We start from the raw sequence: 22,654 nt of genomic DNA on the forward strand, positions 1-22,654 counted from the left end.
TAAACAAGCATGGCAGAGAAATTGATGGAAAACTAATTTCTGAAGTGGTACAAGCAGAAAGACGCTCAGGAAGAAGGACTGAAAATATCTGAGGCAACATCTGGCAAATTAAACAACTTCAATTAGGTTTACAAGAAAACAAGGAAATCCGTGACAGATTGATGAGAGAAGCCTTTAAAATCACGTGGAATCCCGATGGCTTCTCGAGTGACCCATCTACTCAGAACATCATGATTCACAGAACAGGAGGTAGCTTGCAGAGGTTTAAGTTATTAATTTCACTTTTGTTTTTCCCCAAGGATCCCTTCTACTTAAGTATACAAAAACTAAAACAATTAAGAGAAAGCCAGATACTTGCAAGACCTTATAGGTACATCTAAAGAGGCTATCATGAAAGATAAAGGTTCATTGTCACTGATGGGTTTGGTTAAGGTCTCATACGAAAAAAGTAAGAGCATTTCTGAATGTAACCTGCTCCCCCCCCATTTTTTTAAAATAATTTAAAAAATGCACTTATAAAACCACAGTAAATACTGTTCAGCTACTGCAGCAAACCAAACATAGCAGAGTACCTGGCTTTTCCTTTGTTATTTTTAAAATGCACTGGCTTCTTCCTTGCTGAGTGCTCCAGCTTTTACCAATTGGAAAATGTGCATGAAAAAAGATGAGCTAGATTAAAGTGAATGACTACAGGAAGTTTCAGGCATGTTTACTGGTCATATCCTAAAATGAACTAATTAAAAAGAAAAGATTCGGCCAAATCTAATTTATCATGAACAGAGCCTCTACTGTTTCATAGTCCAGGGCAAAAAGTATCAACCCTTGCTGGACACGTGTAATTAGTGGATTGTTAGACAGACAATTTCTTTGGTAATTTCTATACTGCCATAATTTAAAAACAGACCCACAACGAAGTGCACCAACACAGATCTTAAAAAAAAAAAACAACCCAAAACCTAGCTAAATACCTCTGTGTAATAAAACATAGAAAGAAGTAATAACAAAGGTGCTGTATTATTAATATAACCATACTTTGTGATATGCTTTCCTTTTAATTCACCAGCAGAAGAAATGTAATCTTCCTAGCAGTTTTTAAGCTTTCTAGCAGTTACTATGTATTTTGAGTGGAGTGTCAAAACTCCCAATTTAAAAATAATTGAAAATGATTTGATGGATTAAAAGTGTTAAGATTAGGTTGTTGAAACCTTAATCTGTTTTCATTATCATCAACATTTCTAGCATGTTACAGGAATAGGTCAAATAGGGTGATACAACATCACTTGCTCAGAATACCATGTGCCATAATAGCCATTATTGCACAAGACAAACCTGCTTTTTCATCTGTGTTCTTACAGAGTATAACTCTTCAAGTTTGGGTTTTTATACCATTTTAGCTTTATTTTTACTCAATTTAAAATTATAGATCCAAACCAATATTGAGTGAAAATATATGAGCAATATATAGTAATACCCATTAATAAAGTGATAATAAGCCTCTAAATGCAAAACTCGCACGAGCTGCTACGTTTTAAACTACATATATAAGGACATCTAAACATACTGTCAACCTGATTTAAAATATATAGTTTATGTCAGAATTCATCTGATTAAAAGCAGTCTAAGAGCTGATAAGACCAGTCTAGCTAACTATAAGAAAGGGGAAAAATGGTTCAATAATCTGGATATTGGTCTATTTGTAGAGTTACATACTTGTTTTAAGTAACATGGTAACAATAGTTGTGTGGCCATTCGCCTCATCCTGGGTGTCATCTCAGAGCATATGGAGGAAAAGAAAGCTATCAGAGGTAGTCAACATGGATTTACCAAGGCAAAGTCATGTCAGACTAACCTGATAGCTTTCTATGATGTCATGACTGGTTGGATAGATGAGAAGAGGGCGGTGGATGTTGTCTACCTTGACTTCAGCAAGGCTTTTGACACTGTCTCCCACAGCATCCTCATAGCTAAGCTTAAGAAATGTGGGTTAGATGAATGGACAGTTAAGTGGATGGAAAACTGGCTAACAGACAGAACCCAGAGGGTTGTGATTAGGGACACAGAATCCAGCTGGAAGTCTGTAACAAGCAGTGTTCCCTAGGGGTCAGTTTCAGACAGCTGTCATCCCATTCCGGCAATCTCCCTGGTTCTGAACATTTAATGTAATGTAGAGGTTTGGTATTCATACATGTAGTACATTGTTCGATGAGAAAGATTTCATCTTATCCCTCAGAAAGGCATGAGAAAGCATAGAAAGAGGACAGGACAAATAATCTTTATCCATTATGATTTATTCTCTACAATACTTCATTAGAGGATAGAGTTCAATTATTTACACTCAGAAGTTATTATATAGGTAGGAGGCAACCAAGTGTAATACAAAGAATTGGTCTGACATCTCTGCACTGAAGGTCAAAAGAGGTCTCCTGCTTTAAGGAAATAAATTAACCAAAAAAAAACCAACAAAACAACATGTAGTTTCCAGAATACAAACAGAAAACAGCACTAATAGTCAGTGAAGATTGCAGATGTTATTAATGTACGATGAAAACAAATTATTCTGTGCAAAGGTTAAAATGAACTCTTAGATTTTCTTACAGATTTTTTTTTCTTTGTTCTGATAAATTGTAGATATGTGATATTTTGACCATAAAACCTTCCCAAACTGAAATGACCTCAGTTGAGATTGACTGTTGAACATTATGGAAAGAAAAAACCAAATCTAAGAACCTCACAGTGGAAACATTCCAACACTGACAGACTCCAGTGATCAAAGACATTCTCCTGTAGTTACTGTAAAACAAAGACAATTCATAACTGCAGTGAGATTATTTCTCAGTTGTGGTTGTCACGAGAATAAGCCCTTCTAGACCAAAAGGCACTTGCTTCTAAGGATGAGTTAAATCCAGATCAAACCAGGTAACAGCTGCTTTGAGAAGGAGTAGTTCTAACTTGCTGTCCCAGCCAAGTAAACACAGAAATTCTTGAATCAATTGGCCATTGAATTTGGTCACCTCCCTCTTGAGGCAACTGGAAGGTACAGTTTTGATTTCGGTTCACCTCTTTCATCCTTATGCATAGCTGCCGTGTAATGATCTAGAAATGGGATTATTTCCTGAGACCACCTGTCCTTGTCATACATTTTTCTGAGCTAACTTAACTATTGACACACTTTGCAACTGATTTTATAGCTGGACCCTTATGGGGCTAAAGCTGAGAGGGCCTGTTTCTTAGGCAGCAGATCAGTGTTTCTGATTTGCTAGCTTCTCTTCTCACTGCAACAAGACAAGAACACAGTACATATTTTAGAGGCATTTTTGTTTGTTTATTTTTTATTTTTTTTTTTAAACAGTCTGAGTGGGGAAATGGAAGTGGGAGAGGATAAGGCTTCCCCAGTCCCAAACCATCTATCCCACTTCAGGCTTGAACCAACTGAGTCACTCAATCCTAAAATTCTGTTCTTTAAAAATGACAGCTAACCCTCCCCACCCCACCCCTTAGTCATCCCCTATTCAAATAAAAGGAAATCAGGAAAACACTATACACTGTTGAAGACACAGAACAGGGCAAACATTTGAAAAAGAAACAATATTGTTGAAAAGCCTGGCACTATATGCCTGCATGACCAGTCTCACTGAGCGTGCTCAGGGGTGAAGTTTTAGCACCATTTTTTTTGCTTTTTTTTTTTTTAACCTTTTAGAAATCAAATTCTAACATAGAACACTTGAACAGTAATGAGTGTAGCCCTATGTATCATACTGTTTGACAGCTGAAAAGGTGAATGGTATGTCCAGAGCTGACCCCATCCTCCCCCATCACTACACGGCACCTGGGAGAGTAATTTCAAACCACTCCAGTTTGTAACAAGAGCGATTTATTCTCAGCAGCAGGAAATCGTGAAACAATCCCTCGATCTTCAATTGCTTCTCAACAATGTCACAAGGGAAAAGTGGCAATTTATAAGAACGACCCAGTACAGGAGGAAAGCTGGGTCAATATTGCACCATTATCTGGAATAGGACCCCCTCCTCTCCCTCACATCTCTCTCCTCCAGCAGAACATGATGACACGGACATGAAGCAAGACTGCACAAGTCAGTTTGCTTCTCAAGGACCAGAAGGAGCAGCAGCGTGCAGTTCTGAGCTTTCGACCAGCCCTACTCCCTGCCACGCCAGGAGAGAATTTCAGGCTTGAAACATCAGCCAATTTTAAAAGCCATCATTACCACCCGCAAGCAGACTTTACAGATATACGCAACCAAGTAGCTGTTACTCTGCTATGCACTTGTATTTTCCTTCCTGATCATTGCTGACCCTTCAGAAACTTGGAAAACAAAACAAAACAAAACCAAAACCCCAAAATTCTATTTTGAAGTCTAGTGACCTCATTGAGAGAGTGTCATAATTTAGAATTTATGACATCCCTCAACGATGCAGCAGAATAACAACTGGGTAACTTATCTTCCTCCTGGATTGAGAGTATCTCTTGTAATCATCAACAACAGGAGAAGAAATACAGAATGCACCTGAGTTTCACACAGTTTGGGTAACACAGGTTTCTCCACTCATTGCCTTGATGTGGTAACGACCGGCACTATTTAACACACCAGTGAAACCATACAGCTGTATTCCACAGGCCTGCTACAAACTGGAAAATTCAACAGTTCTCAAGATCGATAGTCACACCAGAGAAAGTGTCTGTCCTATCAAAAGGAAGGTCCCCGAGACTCTTAGCTTAAGTTAAACACATTTCAGCCACTAGTCTCACTTGTATGACTACAGTCAATGCCCTGCAAATCCCTCCCCATCCCTAATCCAGTCAGGCTCCATTACAAACGTTTGGACACAAGTCTTGGTCATAACAGGAGAGGCTGTCCCAGGACAATCAAATTGTCCCTCACATACACAGCAAGTGCCATGTTGCTCTCTTACAGGAATAACAGTGTTCTATTTCATAGCAGGCTACATTACAAAGCACTGTCTAAAAACCCAGAAAACTGTAAACCAGGAGGATTCCTAGAGAATCCATCCTACAGTGGGATCTGATAATTAAAGCCTTCTAGGGTTTCTTTAAATAATGGATTCGTCTGCAATACCATCCAAAGGTTTCTCACGTCTTCTAAGTGTTTTCTGTCCACGAGGATGGGGTGCTATCCAGATGTTCAACCCTCCCCAATATCATAATGTCCGCCTGTGATGTGTGGGGACTGCAATCAGCTCTTGGTACACAACAGATACCAGAGGTTAAAAAAAATTAAAAAGAACCTAAAAAATGTTTTGTTGGACTCCGTTGCCCAGGCTGCCAGGGGAATGCTCCTACTTGATCTGGGGGGGCTTCCATAATGAACAACTCAACTTTCCAGAGTGTCGGTAACGCACAAGAACAGAGCGGTCCGAAGCGGCACTTTCACTCCTAGAGGTCTTCTGCACCTCACGACAGTTCGTAGGCATGGAGCCCCAATCCAACTGAACCCCCCGTTTGGAGGGAAGGCTGAGATAAGGCTTGGGCCCCTGAAGTTCTGTCACGCTCTCATCCTCCCCCCAGGTCAGCTGGAAGGCAGACTTGGCAACGGAAGCTAGCATCATAAAATGGTGCAGTAATAGAAGTAACTGGACCAGGAAGAGGAGGCATCTGCCCCAATGATGTCGTAGCCGTTGGCAGCAACTGGGGAGTGGGACTGGTCATGCAGCCGTGTGTCAGGAGTAATGATTGTAGAGGGGAGGGGCATGAAGAGTGCCATTCTGGAAACAATGCTGACGGGAAGCCATGTATTCTGCATAACTGATTGTCACCTTCTCACTGCGGTACCTATGGGAAGAACAGAAGAAAAAATAAATAACATAAACACTCATCCCAGATCACCTTTTAGCTCATGGCCAGTAACGACCAAGAGGAACCCACTACCTTCATAAACTGCTTTGATATTGCCTCATGCCGTTGTCTGCATAACCCATCTAAGCTTGAATTAGCTTCAAGGCCCCAAAAATTGAGCCCTATTCAAGGCACTCATAATTAAGGGGACTCCTGAAGGAGTTTTCCAAAGGAAACTAAGGATCAATTTATATTCTTTTTATCCACTTGCTGTGGAAAAAAAAAAGGGGCATGAAAAGACTCATTTTCCAAGACTAAATAACCAGTATTTCACTGTTATTTACTTTCGTGGTTATCTTTACATTTGAAAAGCTAGTGAAAGAAAATGATGGAGAGCTGGGCAAAGGTATGTTTATTACAGCATATATGTCGCTTAGTCCATGCTGTACAATAAGAATTCACAAAATGTGAAGCCCATTCTGAAAGACCAGAGATTTCCAGGTGCTTCTAAAGCACACTGCACAACAGGTAGCTTCAAAGTGGTGGTGAATTGCACTAAGTCCATGTTACACCAGATTTTAATGAAAACCTTCATCTTGTCCTCTCCTGTTAAAAAGAAAAAAAACCAACCCTGCATACCCACCTCATTTCTCCAGAGGTAAGGAACGACCTGATAAATTAGCGTTTCTATACAAAATGAGAATGTCCCAATTTTTACTAACATAAAGGGAGCTGAAACCAATAGGACAGCTGGGGGTATAGAAAAGCAAGCAAATTCCGAAAACCAGCCTAATTTGAGTGTGGTTTGGTTTTAAGACAGCTGTCACCTCCAAATAGCTACACCACGCACAGATGAGCACACTGAGAAAAGGAAGCCCATTGCAAAGATACAAAAAAAATCAACCTTTTCAACTTTTAAAAGTCCTACTTTTTTCGGCCTTTCATGTGGATGATGATATTAAAACCAGGGACTTAGAAAATGTTAACCTCAATCCTGCATGATTGAACATATTGTACTTCATTCCATATACATTATATGCCTAACACACAGCATTTATGATTTTGTCTTTCAGACTACAACTCTCATCTGAAAGAGGTGTGAAGACTTACATCACAAATTCTTCAAATTACCCACATAACACGATAAAGTAAAACTAAAAGACGACAACTGTATCTACTTACCTGGTGAGTTTAATCGTTTTCCTAAAATCATTGGTAATCGGAGCCTTAAAGCCACCTTTCCTGAGTAAGGAGTCTATGGTCTGGATCTGATCCCAGTCTATTGAAAAATAGAAGCAAGGGAAATTTTTCGATATAAAAATGATGTCTCAAAAAGATATGAAATGCATTAAAAGACCTCTAGAAAAGCAAACAACTAAACAGGAAATTTAAGAACTTTAGAAACACCAGTGTTGAACAGGATATACATGGTCTTATGCACGCACACTATCTGCACATGCCAACCCCTTTTAACTCATACTGGAACTGGTCTGCAAAACAGTAATTCCATTTTCCATATGGCCTCTCTTCTTATCAAGGTCTGTGCCTTGCTTCTGGTGCAGGGACCCCAAACTGTTTTCTCAGATGCCACTCAAGTTTAGCTCCCCAAGCCTTAAAATTGGATAATACTTAGCTCTTTACATAGACAAATTGGGATCAACCTGATGCTCTAGTGATAGCACAGTGCCCTGCTATGTGAGAGATCAGAGTTAAAATTCCTACCTTAGTCTTTTGCCCCAGAGCCAGGAGGATGCGACCACTCCACTCTGCTAGGTGGAGGAAAGGAGGCAATATTTTGAGCAGTTACCATGGTGACCGCTACTATATTTGAGTGGGAAGTGTGCTCCAGAGGGGGCCTGTTTCCTGCCCTCATCTGGAGGATGCTACTTTAGCAAGAATGAGGAGGAAAGGGACTCTCCTGTTGGTGCTGTGCAGCCTGCAGTTATCCTAGTTGGTGGGAGAAACATAGAAGAGGAAAGATGCAACGCTGAATGAAGCTGGAAGATCCATACTTTGAGAGCCTCTATTTCTTAAGCCCTAAAACATTTTTATACTAAGACACAGCTGTGCACAGATGTGGGATGAGAGAAAGGCCAGATGAAAACCCAGCAGCAGCTGTATCAGGTGTCAGTTATCCAGATCAAGCCTGGTGGCTCCATGGCACTACTACGAGCATAGCATTGCAATCCAAACCCAAAATCCATAGATTTTTTGTTACCCAATTCTGTGACACAATGTGATGACGTGTTTGGCTGCCATCTCAAACCCACCTTGTTCCTTAGCAACCTCAGGTAAATACGTGGCTGTGCGTTTGACACCTTTCTCATTGATGAACTCTATTCTGATCCCATGGATCCCAACCTATAGATGGAAATGAACAGCCAAATAAGAGGTGTTTGCTGGCACTGAGTCCATGATCGAGTTGTCATTCCCACAACACTGTGTATCTCTCTCTCTGGCCAGTTTGGCTTTCGCCTGGACAAGGACATTCTCTTCCCCACTCCCTGTCCTTGCCAGGCAGGTCTCACAAGTAGCTCTTTTTGCAGCATAGAGGACCTCTGCCAGACAAGCCTAACCAGCCTCCCTGCCACTTCTCCTGAAGTACGTCTTGTCAGAAGTCTGACAGTTTTCCACCTCTTATGTTGGGCAAGAAAGACAAGATATCCACACAAGAATCATGCCTAAGATAGCCCAACCACAAAGTCTATTTCATCTGCTTAATAAACTAAATATACTTCCAAGTACAAGCTCCTAAAAATCATTAATACCTTCAGCCTCAACTACTTCTTATTCCCAGTTTCTATTCACAGCATCAAAATACTTCCCAGGTTTTTACATATTTACACCCATCTCCTATTGGGCCAAATCCATAAAACACTTTCATGTCTCCTCTCTTAATCCCATCTGGATCCCCCCCCAACCAAACGCATATTGCTAGCCCATCCTCTTATTCCCACATGGATCCCCCCCCAACCAAACGCATATTGCTAGCCCATCCTCTTCCTCCCTTCTAGTTTTCCAGCCCCGTTTCTTCTATTCCCAGTTTCAATCCCCGTAACACCCCTGTAACAAAAGAGACACATCACCATGTACTAACCCGAACCCGAACGGAACGAGAGAGTGATGCAGAGTTCCAAATGCACCTGTTCTCACCTCCCAGTCCAGGTAGTCACTGGCATCCTCAAAGTTAGTGAGGAGGGAGACAGAGCAGAAGAGTTTGGGCAGCTCCTCGCGGGTCAGGGGGGGAAATCGGCTGTCCTTAAGTGCACTGAAGGGAAGAGAAGATATATTGCCCAATACAAGCCATCAAATTAAAGTGTCAGACGCTCCATTATTCCCTTTTTGATTATGCCTCAGTGAAACGTGTTCCCCTTTGCTACTGCAGAGAAAGTGATTTGCATCTCTTCCCCATCTAATGAACTGTATTAGGCAAATACTAGTGCAAAGCTTCCTGGCGCTGTCCTCCACTTACTGCAGCTGGAGAGAAATCTGTGCTCAAAACTGTCAGCATGCAAGATGGATTCCACATTAGCCTTAACATGTGAACCAAAATTCACCTGCTGCAAAGATATTCCACTAAATCCTGATATATTACCTCACCCTAAGTATCATACCTTTCTCAGGTTTATTTTATTGTGAAGCATATTAAATTGAACTACGTCGATTCGACACCTTAACCTTGAATCCTTATAGATCTTCAGCAAAGGAAACTAATTTCAGATTTATTTCATTCTCAACATAATTACCTGGTTAATGTGTATTCCCTGAGTCCTGAGTGAAGATTCATGGCTGAAAAGGTCCCGATGCAGCCACGAAGCCGCTTGTCTCGCCCCGTCTTCCACGTCACAAAGAGTGGACTGAAAAGGGAAAAAAAGAGAAATACTCCAGCCTCTAGAGATATCTGTGTGCTAAGGGGAGACCAATAAGGGGTAGACGAGCACGTATGCGTGCACTTGCTTTCTCTCCCTCTAATAAACCCCAACAGGCATGTCTTCTCACCTGCTACCTAGCAATAATAAAAACCCACACACACACCCCCCCAAATGCAAAACTCAACACCTCCCCCAACCTTTTTGGCACACTCCTTTCTCTCCACCAGTAAGCTCTCCACATACATTTTTCTGGTCAAACTGCACTGTCGGCTAACGAGCGATATGGTTATTTGACCCCACTGATTACCTCTGTAAGTAATGGCCTCATTTAGTAGCATCCACTAGTTTACATGACAACCCATATCAAAATTAATATAGGTGAAGCAAATAAGATTAGTTATTTATAGTACCATCGAACCTGAAAGATCCCCAAGCATTCCACAAATCATCTATAATTCAGGTTTGCGATAAAAGCTTTTCTTTTTTTTCAAAAGGATAAAAAGTAAGCCTAGGGGTTTTTTTCTTCTTGTTATTTCGGTGAGGATCTGACTTCTGGGTCCAACCCTGGTGCTCAAACAGTTTATGTTCACATCCATTGCTTACCTTACATTCAATTTATATTTACACAGATTCTCCCTTGTTGAACACATACCAAAATCACTGTATTGTCCCTACTCAAACATCACATGGATTTCCATTTTCTCATGCTATCTACTACCGTGCATTTACAGGCATAACAGTAGATTCTTAAATTCAGCATGCTCATTTCAATCTGTTAAACTACAAGCCATGATTAAGCCTCAAAATCCAAGAAGTTAAGAACTATGGTATTCAGAAAAGCCCTATAAAGAGGTAAATTGGTAAAGATGACTGGATATTAAATGCAAAAAGTTCACTTCTACAGAAATGAGTGAAATTGCAAACAGCTGTAGAGAGAAACAGTAAAAAAAAAAAAGACAGTGGTGGCTGCAGCTTTACAACAACGCCTGAACATCTGGAAAATTCTGCAAGGCAGCTGCTGATGCCGATCTAATTATAAAACCAGGATGAATGATCTTACTTCTTCAGATTACAGAGCACTGAATCGCTTTGAACCCAAGCACAGATGAGAAAGTTAGTCCTTAGTGATTCCAAACATCCGTCTGTGGATTTCTGTTGAACTTTCAAAGGTAAGTAATATGATGGAAAACATGCAGTGTTAAAGTAATTCTCGGAGATAAACACAGACAGGAGTTCTAAAATACGAAGACAGAATAACAGATTTCTACAACAGAGCTCAGACACTTTCCTCAAATCTTGAAGCTCTTGTAAGCAATATATCTTTGCAGCAAATATTACAAAAAGTACTAAGAGATTCTTTTCAGACAACAAAACCAGCATGGAGTGTGGATGACTTCATAAATACAGGCAACACAGCTTCTTATGTCTAAGTAGATAGAACATAATTTAAAATGCAGTAATAAACCACCACCCAGTGATGTTCCTCAAAGCGACAATGGAATTAAAAAACTCTATCACAGCATAAATTCACCACTCAGGATCTAGTTACCAGCTGTGACCAACTGCATGAGTACTACCCAAAATAGCAAATAGCCTTTAAGTGATAATTGTGGAGTACTTTGCCCACAGAGGAAGTGGAAACATTATTCCACAACCATCAGCCACCTTATGGTTGCTTGACCAAGACAGAGGATTTACTGTTCTAGTTTTCCAACTACACTTCAAGGCACTTTCAGGATACCATTCCTCTACATTTTAATCTAGCTACCATATGTTGAAACAGAAAACAGAAACAAGAGCGTAAGAAAATACATTAGAAAGCTTACAAAAAAAAGATACTAAACTTGCAAAGGAGATTTCTGAGAAACATTACTGTCACAAGCTCAGTGGAAATTTAGCTTAATCTAATTAAAGTTTTGAAACCATTACTTAGCCCACATGACACTCACCCCAAACAGAAAAGGGAAGGGAGAAAATGAAAAGCATTGCTGACAGAATACAGATCTAAGTAAGTTCCTTCTCTTCTTCAATTCTAATTACAGGTTCACATTTTCAATTCACCTCTTTCCACTTCCAAAAAAAAAAAAAAAAGTTTCCACTGAGCTGTGACACAGCTTTCTCCATCTATAATAGAAGAGGTATTACTAGAAAGGACAGGATAATTACATTCAGAAGGCTGTCATATTTTAAAATATCTTAAACCACATTTGAAACAATTTTTCACTGTGGCCATAACAACTGTGGCATTAAAAAAAAAGATATGATTTTGTACAAGTATAAAGCATTTCACCATTACAAAGTTTTTCACTGTAGAAAAGATGTTGTTCCTGCATCTGACGAATAAATGCATTTAGCAAATTGCAGGTGCAGCTGACAATACGTCAATTGTTCCACAGCTCCTCCCTGAAAAGTGTATTTCCCAGATGTACTGAGGAAAGTCCTGACAACCTTTTACCCATGTTCACCCACGAGCACTTACCAGCACTTTGCAGTCGTATCCTGAGCAGATTATGGCAACCATTTCTCCCCCAGCCACAACATCCTACTTACGGTGTGTTTGATGAGAGTTTGCTAAGCTGAGGAGAGGGGAATTTCAGCAACTGAAAACTAGCTCCTCCAATTGCAACTACAAAAGGAGTTTTGAAATAACAGAATGTACTTTGTTCAAATCAGAACTTAACTGGACTAAGAAAAAAAAAGCTGTCACCGTACAGATTTTAAGATGCCAGTATCTTATCTAACTTACGTGGCAAGTAGAAACTAGTTTTAGTACCAGTTTGTAACACCCACTATTAAAATAATCAGACTGAAGTACAAATGTGGAAGGAGTAACCAATTAAATATTTACATGTCATTTGGGTTCAAAATTGTAATTTTTTCCATAATTGGAAGAACAAACGGGATATTTTCTTCATTTATCATGTTAATTCAGGCATAACAACGAGTCTTGCAATGCCACCTTCTCTACATTGATTTGTAAACGTCATTGCTAACATGTACATGTTTCCCTGACTCCAGAGGTATCTACCAGCTCCTTAATTCCCATCAAGATTGTTGCCTATGTGCATACCCTCTCAAGCTGGTAATTGGAATTCATGGTGATTTCCAAGTCATAACCCTGTAACTTTTATGTTATTACCCTGTTTGTGCAGAACCCTGACCTTCATGACTACTTCTATCTTTACGTTGGGGTTCAGCACCAATCAAAAAGATCTGTTCCTGAGAAACAGGTTGGGACAATCCTGTGCATCTTTCTGTTTCTTCCATCCAGTCTCTTTTTCTGTCTGTCCAGACAGACTTCTGGAATATACCTTTGTTTTGTTTAAAGATCGTTTACGTCAATATTAATTGTGTTACAAATGAACACAATACAAATTATTTACCTATTTTCACTTTGCTTACTCGTATGTTTGATAACATTTGGCTTAAAGTTCATTGCGTTATTATCTCAAGTGTGACAGATCATCCTGTCTGCTGCTCTACAAGAGAGCAAACCTCATGTTTGGCCCTGGGGTACATACAACTATTTGCTAGAAGCAACAGCATAAATGCTGAAAACACAAGAAAATTCAGGTAGGCATTTGCCCAGGGGGGAAGATAAGTCAGGAACTGGTTTCACTTTGGAGTGCTAAACTAAAAGACTTTCCAATTATCAGCACAGAAATGCCCAGCAAGTGATTTTTTTTTTTTTTTACTTTTCAAATTTGGGCATAAAATTCCAACAGCTGAGATTCCCTAAAGAGTGCCTTTTTTGAAACTAGTCAACAGAAACAACAACAACATCCAGCTAGAAATCTCCTTTAACACCAAAATAATGAATCTGTATATAATAATCTCTCTTACTGACTTAAGAATGTAACAACAACAACAAAAAAAACCCTTTGCTTTTCAAGTGATGAAATAATAAGCAGACCAACGTATCATTTTCTAAAAGGAGCCTACTTAGGTTAGGTATGAAAAGCAACAATGGAAATATTTCCGTTTAGGGAGTCCCCGGAACTATTCTATATTCTAATCCAGAGTATTTCTCCACTGGCTTGTGGAAGGAGTAACCAATTAAATATTTACACGTCATCTGGGTTCAAAATTGTAATTTTTTCCATAACCTAAAGAGCAAAGGGGATATTTTCTTCATTTATCATGTTAATTCAGGCATAACTACGAGTCTTGCAATGCCACCTTCTCTACACTGATTTGTAAACGTCATTGCTAACATGTACATGTTTCCCTGACTCCAGAGGTATCTACCAGCTCCTTAATTCCCATCAAGATTGTTGCCTATGTGCATACCCTCTCAAGCTGGTAATTGGAATTCATGGTGATTTCCAAGTCATAACCCTGTAACTTTTATGTTATTACCCTGTTTGTGCAGAACCCTGACCTTCATGACTACTTCTATCTTTACGTTGGGGTTCAGCACCAATCAAAAAGATCTGTTCCTGAGAAACAGGTTGGGACAATCCTGTGCATCTTTCTGTTTCTTCCATCCAGTCTCTTTTTCTGTCTGTCCAGACAGACTTCTGGAATATACCTTTGTTTTGTTTAAAGATCGTTTACGTTTTCCATCCACAGTCTCTTATTCTGTCTGTCCAGACAGACTTCTGGAATATAGCTTTGTTTTGTTCAAAGATCGCTTACGTCAATATTAATTGTGTTACAAATGAACACAATACAAATTATTTACCTATTTTCACTTTGCTTACTCGTATGTTTGATAACATTTGGCTTAAAGTTCATTGCGTTATTATCTCAAGTGTGACAGATCATCCTGTCTGCTGCTCTACAAGAGAGCAAACCTCATGTTTGGCCCTGGGGTACATACAACTATTTGCTAGAAGCAACAGCATAAATGCTGAAAACACAAGAAAATTCAGGTAGGCATTTGCCCAGGGGGGAAGATAAGTCAGGAACTGGTTTCACTTTGGAGTGCTAAACTAAAAGACTCCAATTATCAGCACAGAAATGCCCAGCAAGTGATTTTTTTTTTTTTTTACTTTTCAAATTTGGGCATAAAATTCCAACAGCTGAGATTCCCTAAAGAGTGCCTTTTTTGAAACTAGTCAACAGAAACAACAACAACATCCAGCTAGAAATCTCCTTTAACACCAAAATAATGAATCTGTATATAATAATCTCTCTTACTGACTTAAGAATGTAACAACAACAACAAAAAAAACCCCTTTGCTTTTCAAGCGATGAAATAATAAGCAGACCAACGTATCATTTTCTAAAAGGAGCCTACTTAGGTTAGGTATGAAAAACAACAATGGAAATATTTCCGTTTAGGGAGTCCCCGGAACTATTCTATATTCTAATCCAGAGTATTTCTCCACTGGCTTGTATTTACAATATTAAAGAGCTTAGTCTGCGGTAGCATTCAGAACATGTATCCATAATCCTGCTCGGATAATAACTGCATGGATGCACAACCTACATCTACACTGACAGCCAATAAGATGGGGAGACATTCAATACACGGAAAGAGTCCTTGACCTGTTTAAGCCATTGTTCCTTTACATCAATTCAAAATTCATTAACTTAAATTAAGGATGTCAACAACTTTTTATTTTATCTGTTGTTCCGGAGGTGGCCCCCGGAGGAGTGTCAGAAGGTGTATCTGTCATTGATCTTTCACATATAATTCTTCCACCAAACACTTTAACAACATTAACATTTCCACACCTACACATTCAACCTTCAGACAAACATTAGCTACATCTCACCAAAGCGAAATAACTTCATAAATCCTTCTCCTCACTGCTTCTCACACACACCTCCTTTCTTCATAACCTTGGTATCGTCCTTGAAAAAGTTAACTCTCCATTTCTCCCCATATTGCCCAACTAGCGCTATCTCCATAACGCAGTTTTTCAGTTCCACAACAGGCAAATTTTTGGTGCCTGTCCCTGCCAAACCCATTAACTTGGGACAACTGAACACCCTTGTAAGTGTCCTTGTCCAATTCTCCCCAGGTCAGCACTTGCTACAGGATGAGCTGGGAACTTGTTTCAACTTCTTGATTCCCTTCCACTTGCTTCACAGAAGGAAACCTCTCCCCTTGTCCTTTCACCAAGTTAGGGCCTGACATCAGAAGCAGGATCCTCTTCAAATTAATGACGTTATTTTACTGTTTTCTGAAAACTCTAATTTTGGTTTCACTCATTCTTTTAGTACAATTTTACGGGAGGGGAGGCACAGTGCAGTTAATTTTTTGGCAGAGGAATCTATTTACAAAGAAGAGAGCAAACTTTAACAGAACGTTATTATGAAGTGGGTTTCCACTCCTCAGTAAAACACGTAATGTCTCACACAACACATCAGACTGTGAGCTGAAGAAGCACTGCTCTTCCTCATATTTTGCCTACCTCTCCTTCTGTAGAGCTAAACATGTTCTCCCTTGAAGGCCACTCTTCAAAGCTCCAGTCATCTCCACCAACAAACATAACAGAATGTTTTTACTCTTTGGTGCACTTACAGCGTGCCCTTTTTTTTGTTTCTGGTAGATGAAGCAAGCAGCAGAATGCCCCCCCTTCCTCCCTGCACACCATTTTTCCCGTTCCCCAGAGGAAACCCTTCATCCCTCCCCAACCAAACCACAGCTCTGGATGCTGGTCTCTCAGCTTTCCTCCCGCACGTGGATTTACTCACTAGGGGTCATTGGTAAATCGAGGAAGTCGTGGCTGAGGGAACCCATAGAGATGACAGTAGAGTACATCAAAGCAGTAGCAGCACATCTCCGCTGTCACCACCAGGTTCTTGGTGCTGTTGGCAGTTCCATTGGGCCGAGTAAGCGGGCTCAGAGCTCCCGAAGTGGGATTCATTCGAGTAATCGGAGAATTTCCTGGGCCCAAAGTCAAGTCAGATACGTTCTCCCTTCCATTATTCCCATCTGTATGCTGGTGGTTCTGAAGAGGACCTGAACTGGAGCCCGGTACGGTTGTGGCCTGATTCCCATGACTGTGCGTTCCGCTCCCAGACAACTTGGGCTTCTTTACCCCACAACAGCCAGCTGCCAGCTTGGGCTCAAGTGGAGGAACACAGCGTCTTTTTCCCATCCTGCTTCAAAACTGGCCGCCTGGAGCACTGCAGAACCCTGGCAAAGGGAAGGAAAAAAAAAAAAAAGCAAAACACACAAAACAGTTACAGGTGAAAACCCAAGAGCTGCTTCCTTGCTTCTGCCAAGGTGTCAGAGAGGTTTGCTTTTGTTTATGACAAAAAAAGAAGAGAGGAAGAAAATCCTTGCAACGTGCGACTAAGTACAGAATTAAAACCAGTTCAGCAAGTGGAATGGGGTTTTTTACACATAAATTGAAAGAGTGCCTATACAACACGTGTGAAATCACACTTTTAAAGTTATTGGTGAGGTGTAGTGAACGCTGTAACAGGCACCTCATCACAAAAAAAACCCTTAAACCATAACAAATCTTCCCATAAAGGGAATGAAACTGAGGGAGAACAGAAGAAAAAAAGGACAAAAAGACTTTGGAATATGGATATATCCCATCCGCTACCTCTCCAGATCACCTGTTCGCCCTCGGTCAATGTCTGCACTGATGGCAAACAGCTACTTAAAAACCACAAGTGCATTTCCCTTCCCTGTTCTCAACAGCAGAACGACAACAACTCCCCACAACACCTTCAGGGTCGGGCTCCCAGGGGTGCTGCCCTTGACTCAGTGCTGGCCTCAGCAAGACACAAAGAGAAGCTGCAAGCACCAAATCACCGTTTTTCTAAACTACGGGTTATTTTCCAGACCCCAAGAAGGAGAATCTGCATTTATTTTCTGGGATTAGAGTACATCAATAGCACTCCTACGGAAACGTGTCGGGGGTATAGTCAGGATATGCAGGAGAGGAAGAGCTGAAGACGCAGCACAGTCTGAGCAGAGGGAAGTGGTAATGGCAGGAAACAGATATAGTATAAAAAAACAAACCACTAAACAACCCCAGAAGAGTGTTTCGCTTGCACAAAAGAGAATGGTAGCTCTTGCATCACAAGAAAGGGTGGAACAAATTAGGAGGAGGAAAGGCTGTGTGAACAAAAATGAACAAAGATGATAGGCAAGTACCAGGCATCAATGGTGGGCACTTAAATAAGTGTCATACCATCATGGCCATGGGATCTAAACACACAAAGGCAGGGAAAAAGCAGTTTCCCACCTGTCAAATGGGGCTAAAAGCACAGAGATAAGTCACAGAGAACACTGAGGAGAACTGGAAGTCCCACTCAGCTCCTATCAGGCTGCTTCTTTACCCACCAGAGCATCCCTCCAAGTCTTCCAAGAATTTAACCTATGGCCGAACTGACAGCACATACACAGAACTGGGGGGATGTGATGTGCCCCAAAATTCATGGTGTGACAACTCCCTTCCTTCTCTGCACGTGTGTGCCGTGGAAACTCTATCCATGAAGTTTCCTCAGCCACAGTAAGAGCAGTGGGACCCTGGACTGAAGCAGGACTGGTGTGAGAGGCGCAGAGAGACGCGTCTCTGGACACAAAACCCCTACACTTGCAGAGCTGACTCTGCTTGGGAATCCTCACCTGGGGGTTTTATAAAGACAATCTGCATCAGGAGCAATTCACAAGACCTAAGGGAAATTAGCCTTTTTCCTGCGATCTCTACCTTTGTAATTAAAAAAAAAAAAAAAAGAAAGGACAGGAAGAAGAAAAGTATAACTTTGACAAAGTAAACATGTCCTTTTTTTTTAGTGCCTGTTAAAAGTTATGCTGCTGTGGCTCAGTGAAGCTGCTGGGATGGAGGAGCCTTCCCAAGTTGTCACGGAAGGCTGGTCACATTTTGGGGGGGGAATAATTATTAATTTGGAACCACAGCTCTTCATTTCGCGGCGGAGACGTGGCAGGGGGCAGAGAGGAGGTCTCCTCCATCCACCCTCCCCTGCAGCAGGGGCCTAACAAAGGCGGCTGCCCTCCCCGGCGCCCGGCCGCAGCCGCGGGCCCCGCTCCCCGCCGCGGGAGGCCTCGGCCCGGCCTCCCCCCCCGCCACGACCCCTGCCCCGGGGGGCGACCCCTGCGCCGAACCTCCCGCTTCAGCAGCGGCTGCGGACCCCCGGAGATGTGGGCTCCGCACCGGGCCTCACTGTCCGTGTGTCCGTCCGTCCCCCCACCCCGTTAACTCCGCCGTCTTTGTCCGTCCCCCGTCCCCAGCTCCGTTCTCGCCCACCTCCTGCACCCGTCCCGGGCCGGACGCGGCTTCTCCTCCGCCTCAGCCCAGCCGCCGCCGCTGCTGCCCCGCCGCCGCCTCCTCCTCCTCCTTCTCCCGCCTCATCGAGCCATGGGCCTGGGCGAGGCTCCCCCCGGAGAAGCGAGCCCGGCGGACGGGAAGGGGGTTGTCCGGGCCCGGCGCGGCAGCCGGGCCGGCAGCCGGGCTTCCCGGGGCCGCCGGGCAGCGAGGGGAGCTGGAGGACCGGAGCGAGGCCGAGGGAAGGTCCTCCGCTATCCCGGCAGCCTCCTCCCCGCGCGTGAGGTAATGAGGGAAAAATGCACATAGTCCGCCAGCCTCCCGTCGGCCCCGCGGAGCCGGCGCCACCATAGAGACGGGAGGACGCTCTGCCCCTCTCTCTTCACTCGGAACCATAGAGACGGGAGAGTTCCGCTCCGTCCCGCCGCTGCCGCCTCACGGCTGAGGAGGCCCAAGGCCGGTTCCCGCCCGCCCTCAGCACGGCCCGGCGCCGGTGGGAGCTGAGGGGAGAGGCTCGGAGGCCCGTTCCGCCGGGGCTGCCGCGGGAAGGAAGGTACCGACAGGGCTCCCTCAGCGGGTTCCCTCACCCGGCCGGGCGGGGAAGGAGGGCAAAACCTTCCGTTCAGGAAAGGCGGGCAGGCGCTTGTGCCGCAGTGGGTTTAAAAAATAGCTCTGGCCGCCGAGTAGATTTTATTTACAGTGAGGTATAAAACGCGTTTCTGGCAGCACATACCAAGTGTCACAACTACGCTGGAACAAAAACTGCCTGTTTCTCGGCCCCATTGGGGCGCCTCAGTCACAGCATCACAGAACGCTATGGGGTTGGAAGGGACCTCTGGAGATCATCCAGGCCAACCCCCTGCCAGAGCAGGCCGCACAGGAACGTGTCCAGGCGGCTTTGGAATGTCTCCCGAGACAGAAATTCCACCACCTCCATGGGCAGCCTCTTCCAGGGCTCTGCCACCCTCAGAGGAAAGAAGTTCCTCCTCATGTTTAGATGGAACTTCCTATGTTCAAGTTTGTGCTCGTTCCCTCTTGTCCTGTCACCGGGCACCACTGAAAAAAGACCAGCACCATCCTCTTGACACCCACCCTTATCAGAAATACTGCAGAGAAGTAGTTATTCCATTAGGACACGCTGTAAAAACAGAGGCTCTGTAGGTGCTCTCAAAGGAGAGCCTTCTCTCAGAGCTGGCCGTTTTGGGCAGTTAAGTCTCCGGGGTGAGGGCTGCAGTCCAAGTCAAGGCATTCCAGCTCTGTGAGGTGTTCTTGGTGTAGAGCAAGTTAGGTGATAGAGGGACTCTGCAGCAAACCACCACCCTACTTCCTCATTTCCTTCTGAGAATACCAGCAAAACACTTAGGATAGCCAAAGAACAGGTTGTAGAGGTCCCAGGGTAAGCACACTACACGTTCAGCCCCAAGAGACAAATAAACTGGTGTAACTCTTTAAGATCGTGAAGTGGAATTTCTGTACACCGTTCCTGATCTAAGCATTAAGAATAAGAGGTGAGAAAACATAAGTTGGATAAATATTGAAGGCAGTGGCTCTTACATTCTCCTACAGAATCTATACTGTTTCCACAGCACTAGGACAACACTGTCATTACTAAGAATAAGGTTATTCTAAGATTATGGAATAACACAATCCTTTTAGTCTAGTTGATAGCCTTGAATACCAGCTTATGAAAACTATGGTTACTGTGGTCTTTTTAAAGAATCAGTCGAGAATAGCTTAGAAGAAAGGATTAAGAGCAAGTTTTAAACTTCTGCTGTCCTTTAAAAGAATCTTTCCCTCCCTTCCCACCAAAAAATACCTCACCCTTTGCTGGTAATGCCTTTGATTTCATCCAAAAGCCCTTTGCCAAAACTGTGAAACAGTTCTCAGCCTTACAAAAGGCAACGTTAGGATGGGAGTGAGCTTCTTGCAGGGTCTTTAGGGACCCAACAATGCTGGTGGTGTCCGTGGTTTGTTGCCATGACAATGGCAAACAAACACTTGACCAGCTGTGCGTGTTCTGTTCCTGACACACAAGGAATACAGGATGACAAGTGGCCGTTCATTTGCTTCCCACCTTTTCGTGTCTTACCTCTCACATTTTAATTTGCGCTGTGCCAGACTCTCTTGCGTTTCAGCATACACATGGACATGCACACCCTTCTTGCAGGCTTGTAATGTCTTACCTCTCGCATTTTAATTTGCGCTGTGCCAGACTGTTGCGTTTCAGCATACACTTGGACATGCACACCCTTCTTGCAGGCTTGTAAAACTGTAGGGATATTTTGATGTTTTCTTTCTTCTAGCCAAGGAAATTAGGAAATAATTACCGTAACTTTCCTATTACTGAAGTTACAATATCATTGTACTATAATTGTATCCTATAATGAATATGCTTTTATTTTAAAAAAGTAAAATCAAGCCAATATGAAAATGAGACTGCCATCCAGACAAATCTGAAGTTGGGATTTTTGCATGTGTGAAAAAAACCCACAACAGTGTGAATATGGGTATTGTCTAGTTAAAAAAAAATAATCAGAACTAAGGAATTAATGCCATTTTTTAGAACGTAACTACTGAAAGAACACAATTCTGAATAAAATCAAGATCACAACCCTGTAACTGGATGAAAGAAAGAAGTATTCTTGAAATGGAAGTCTCCCCATGAGGCAGCTAAAAATGAACTGATTTGGCAACCTTTGTGTATTCTTGAAACAGAATTAGTTCATGAAACGAAGTCTCCTGATGAGGCGGCTAAAAATGAACTGATTTGGCAACCTTTGTAGCAAATTAAGGTTAAATGCACAGGTGCATGGGGAGCAATTCATATTGCATCTTTAGGAGTTGAACTGTGAAGTAAGTTACCCTTCCCTCGGCCACACAAGGGGCCAACTACTTTCCTGCATTCTGTTTTGTCTCCTTAAAAGGCTTCTTTTTTAAGGCTTTAAACTTGTTTTTGAGTTTTTAGGTTGAATAGTTTCACTAGCATAAAGGTATAAAAACTGCTCACATACAAAAACCTCCAAGTCCTTTATTAACGTTTTCAGGATGTATGTGGTACATACAATTAACATTACACCAGCTACAGGAAGTCCTCTGTTGCAAGAGGTACTTCAAAACAAGTATCCCAGAGCACCAACATAGACACACACACACAGACACTACAAAAAATCACTTTGAAATGATTTACCCCCCCGGCTTTTTTCTTTTTTTTTTTTTTCCTTTTTCTTCTTGAGGCAGCTAAAAATGAACTGATTTGGCAACCTTTGTAACAAATTAAGGTTAAACACACAGGTGCATGGGGAGCAATTCATATTGCATCTTTAGGAGCTGAACTGTGAATTAAGTTACCCTTCCCTTAGCCACATGGGGCTGACTACTTTCCTGCATTCTGTTTTGTCTCCTCAAAAGGCTTTCTTTTTTAAGGCTTTAAACTTGTTTTTGAGTTTTTAGGTTGAGTAGTTTCACTAGCATAAAGGTATAAAAACTGCTCACATACAAAAACCTCCAAGTCCTTTATTAACGTTTTCAGGATGTATGTGGTACATACAATTAACATTACACCAGCTACAGGAAGTCCTCTGTTGCAAGAGGTACTTCAAAACAAGTATCCCAGAGCACCAACATAGACACACACACACAGACACTACAAAAAATCACTTTGAAATGATTTACCCCCCCGGCTTTTTTCTTTTTTTTTTTTTTCCTTTTTCTTCTTTTATATTTTTTTTTTTTTTGGGTTTTTTTTTTTTTTTTTTTTTTTTTTTTTTCAAGCCT

At 42.1% G+C, this 22,654-nt stretch overlaps 1 protein-coding gene across 1 annotated transcript; it reads right to left on the reverse strand.

The window, feature by feature from the left end:
* Window positions 1-2,270: 2,270 nt before the first annotated feature.
* On the reverse strand, window positions 2,271-19,206 carry AMMECR1L (AMMECR1 like). Its single transcript, XM_014952165.1, has 7 exons — window positions 18,863-19,206; window positions 16,329-16,773; window positions 9,555-9,665; window positions 8,962-9,076; window positions 8,079-8,169; window positions 6,991-7,087; window positions 2,271-5,805 (listed from the first exon to the last, which is right to left on the reverse strand). The coding sequence occupies exons 2-7, from the start codon at window positions 16,733-16,735 to the stop codon at window positions 5,694-5,696; spliced, it is 933 nt and encodes a 310-aa protein (XP_014807651.1). The 5' UTR covers window positions 16,736-16,773; window positions 18,863-19,206; the 3' UTR covers window positions 2,271-5,693.
* Window positions 19,207-22,654: the final 3,448 nt, after the last annotated feature.

Source organism: Calidris pugnax, unplaced genomic scaffold (assembly GCF_001431845.1).
Source record: "Calidris pugnax isolate Ruff unplaced genomic scaffold, ASM143184v1 scaffold232, whole genome shotgun sequence".
Lineage (NCBI taxonomy): Eukaryota > Metazoa > Chordata > Aves > Charadriiformes > Scolopacidae > Calidris > Calidris pugnax.

What these genes read in the sequence shown, in the direction of transcription:
- AMMECR1L (XM_014952165.1), bottom strand. Translation starts at nt 16,735, where the DNA reads ATGGGAAAAAGACGCTGTGTTCCTCCACTTGAGCCCAAGCTGGCAGCT. An exon ending in CGATTTACCAATGACCCCTA is followed by an intron (nt 9,666 to 16,328) that starts GTGAGTAAATCC and finishes TTCCCTTTTCAG; the next exon opens with TCCACTCTTTGTGACGTGGA. An exon ending in AAAACGATTAAACTCACCAG is followed by an intron (nt 5,806 to 6,990) that starts GTAAGTAGATAC and finishes TTCTTCCCATAG; the next exon opens with GTACCGCAGTGAGAAGGTGA.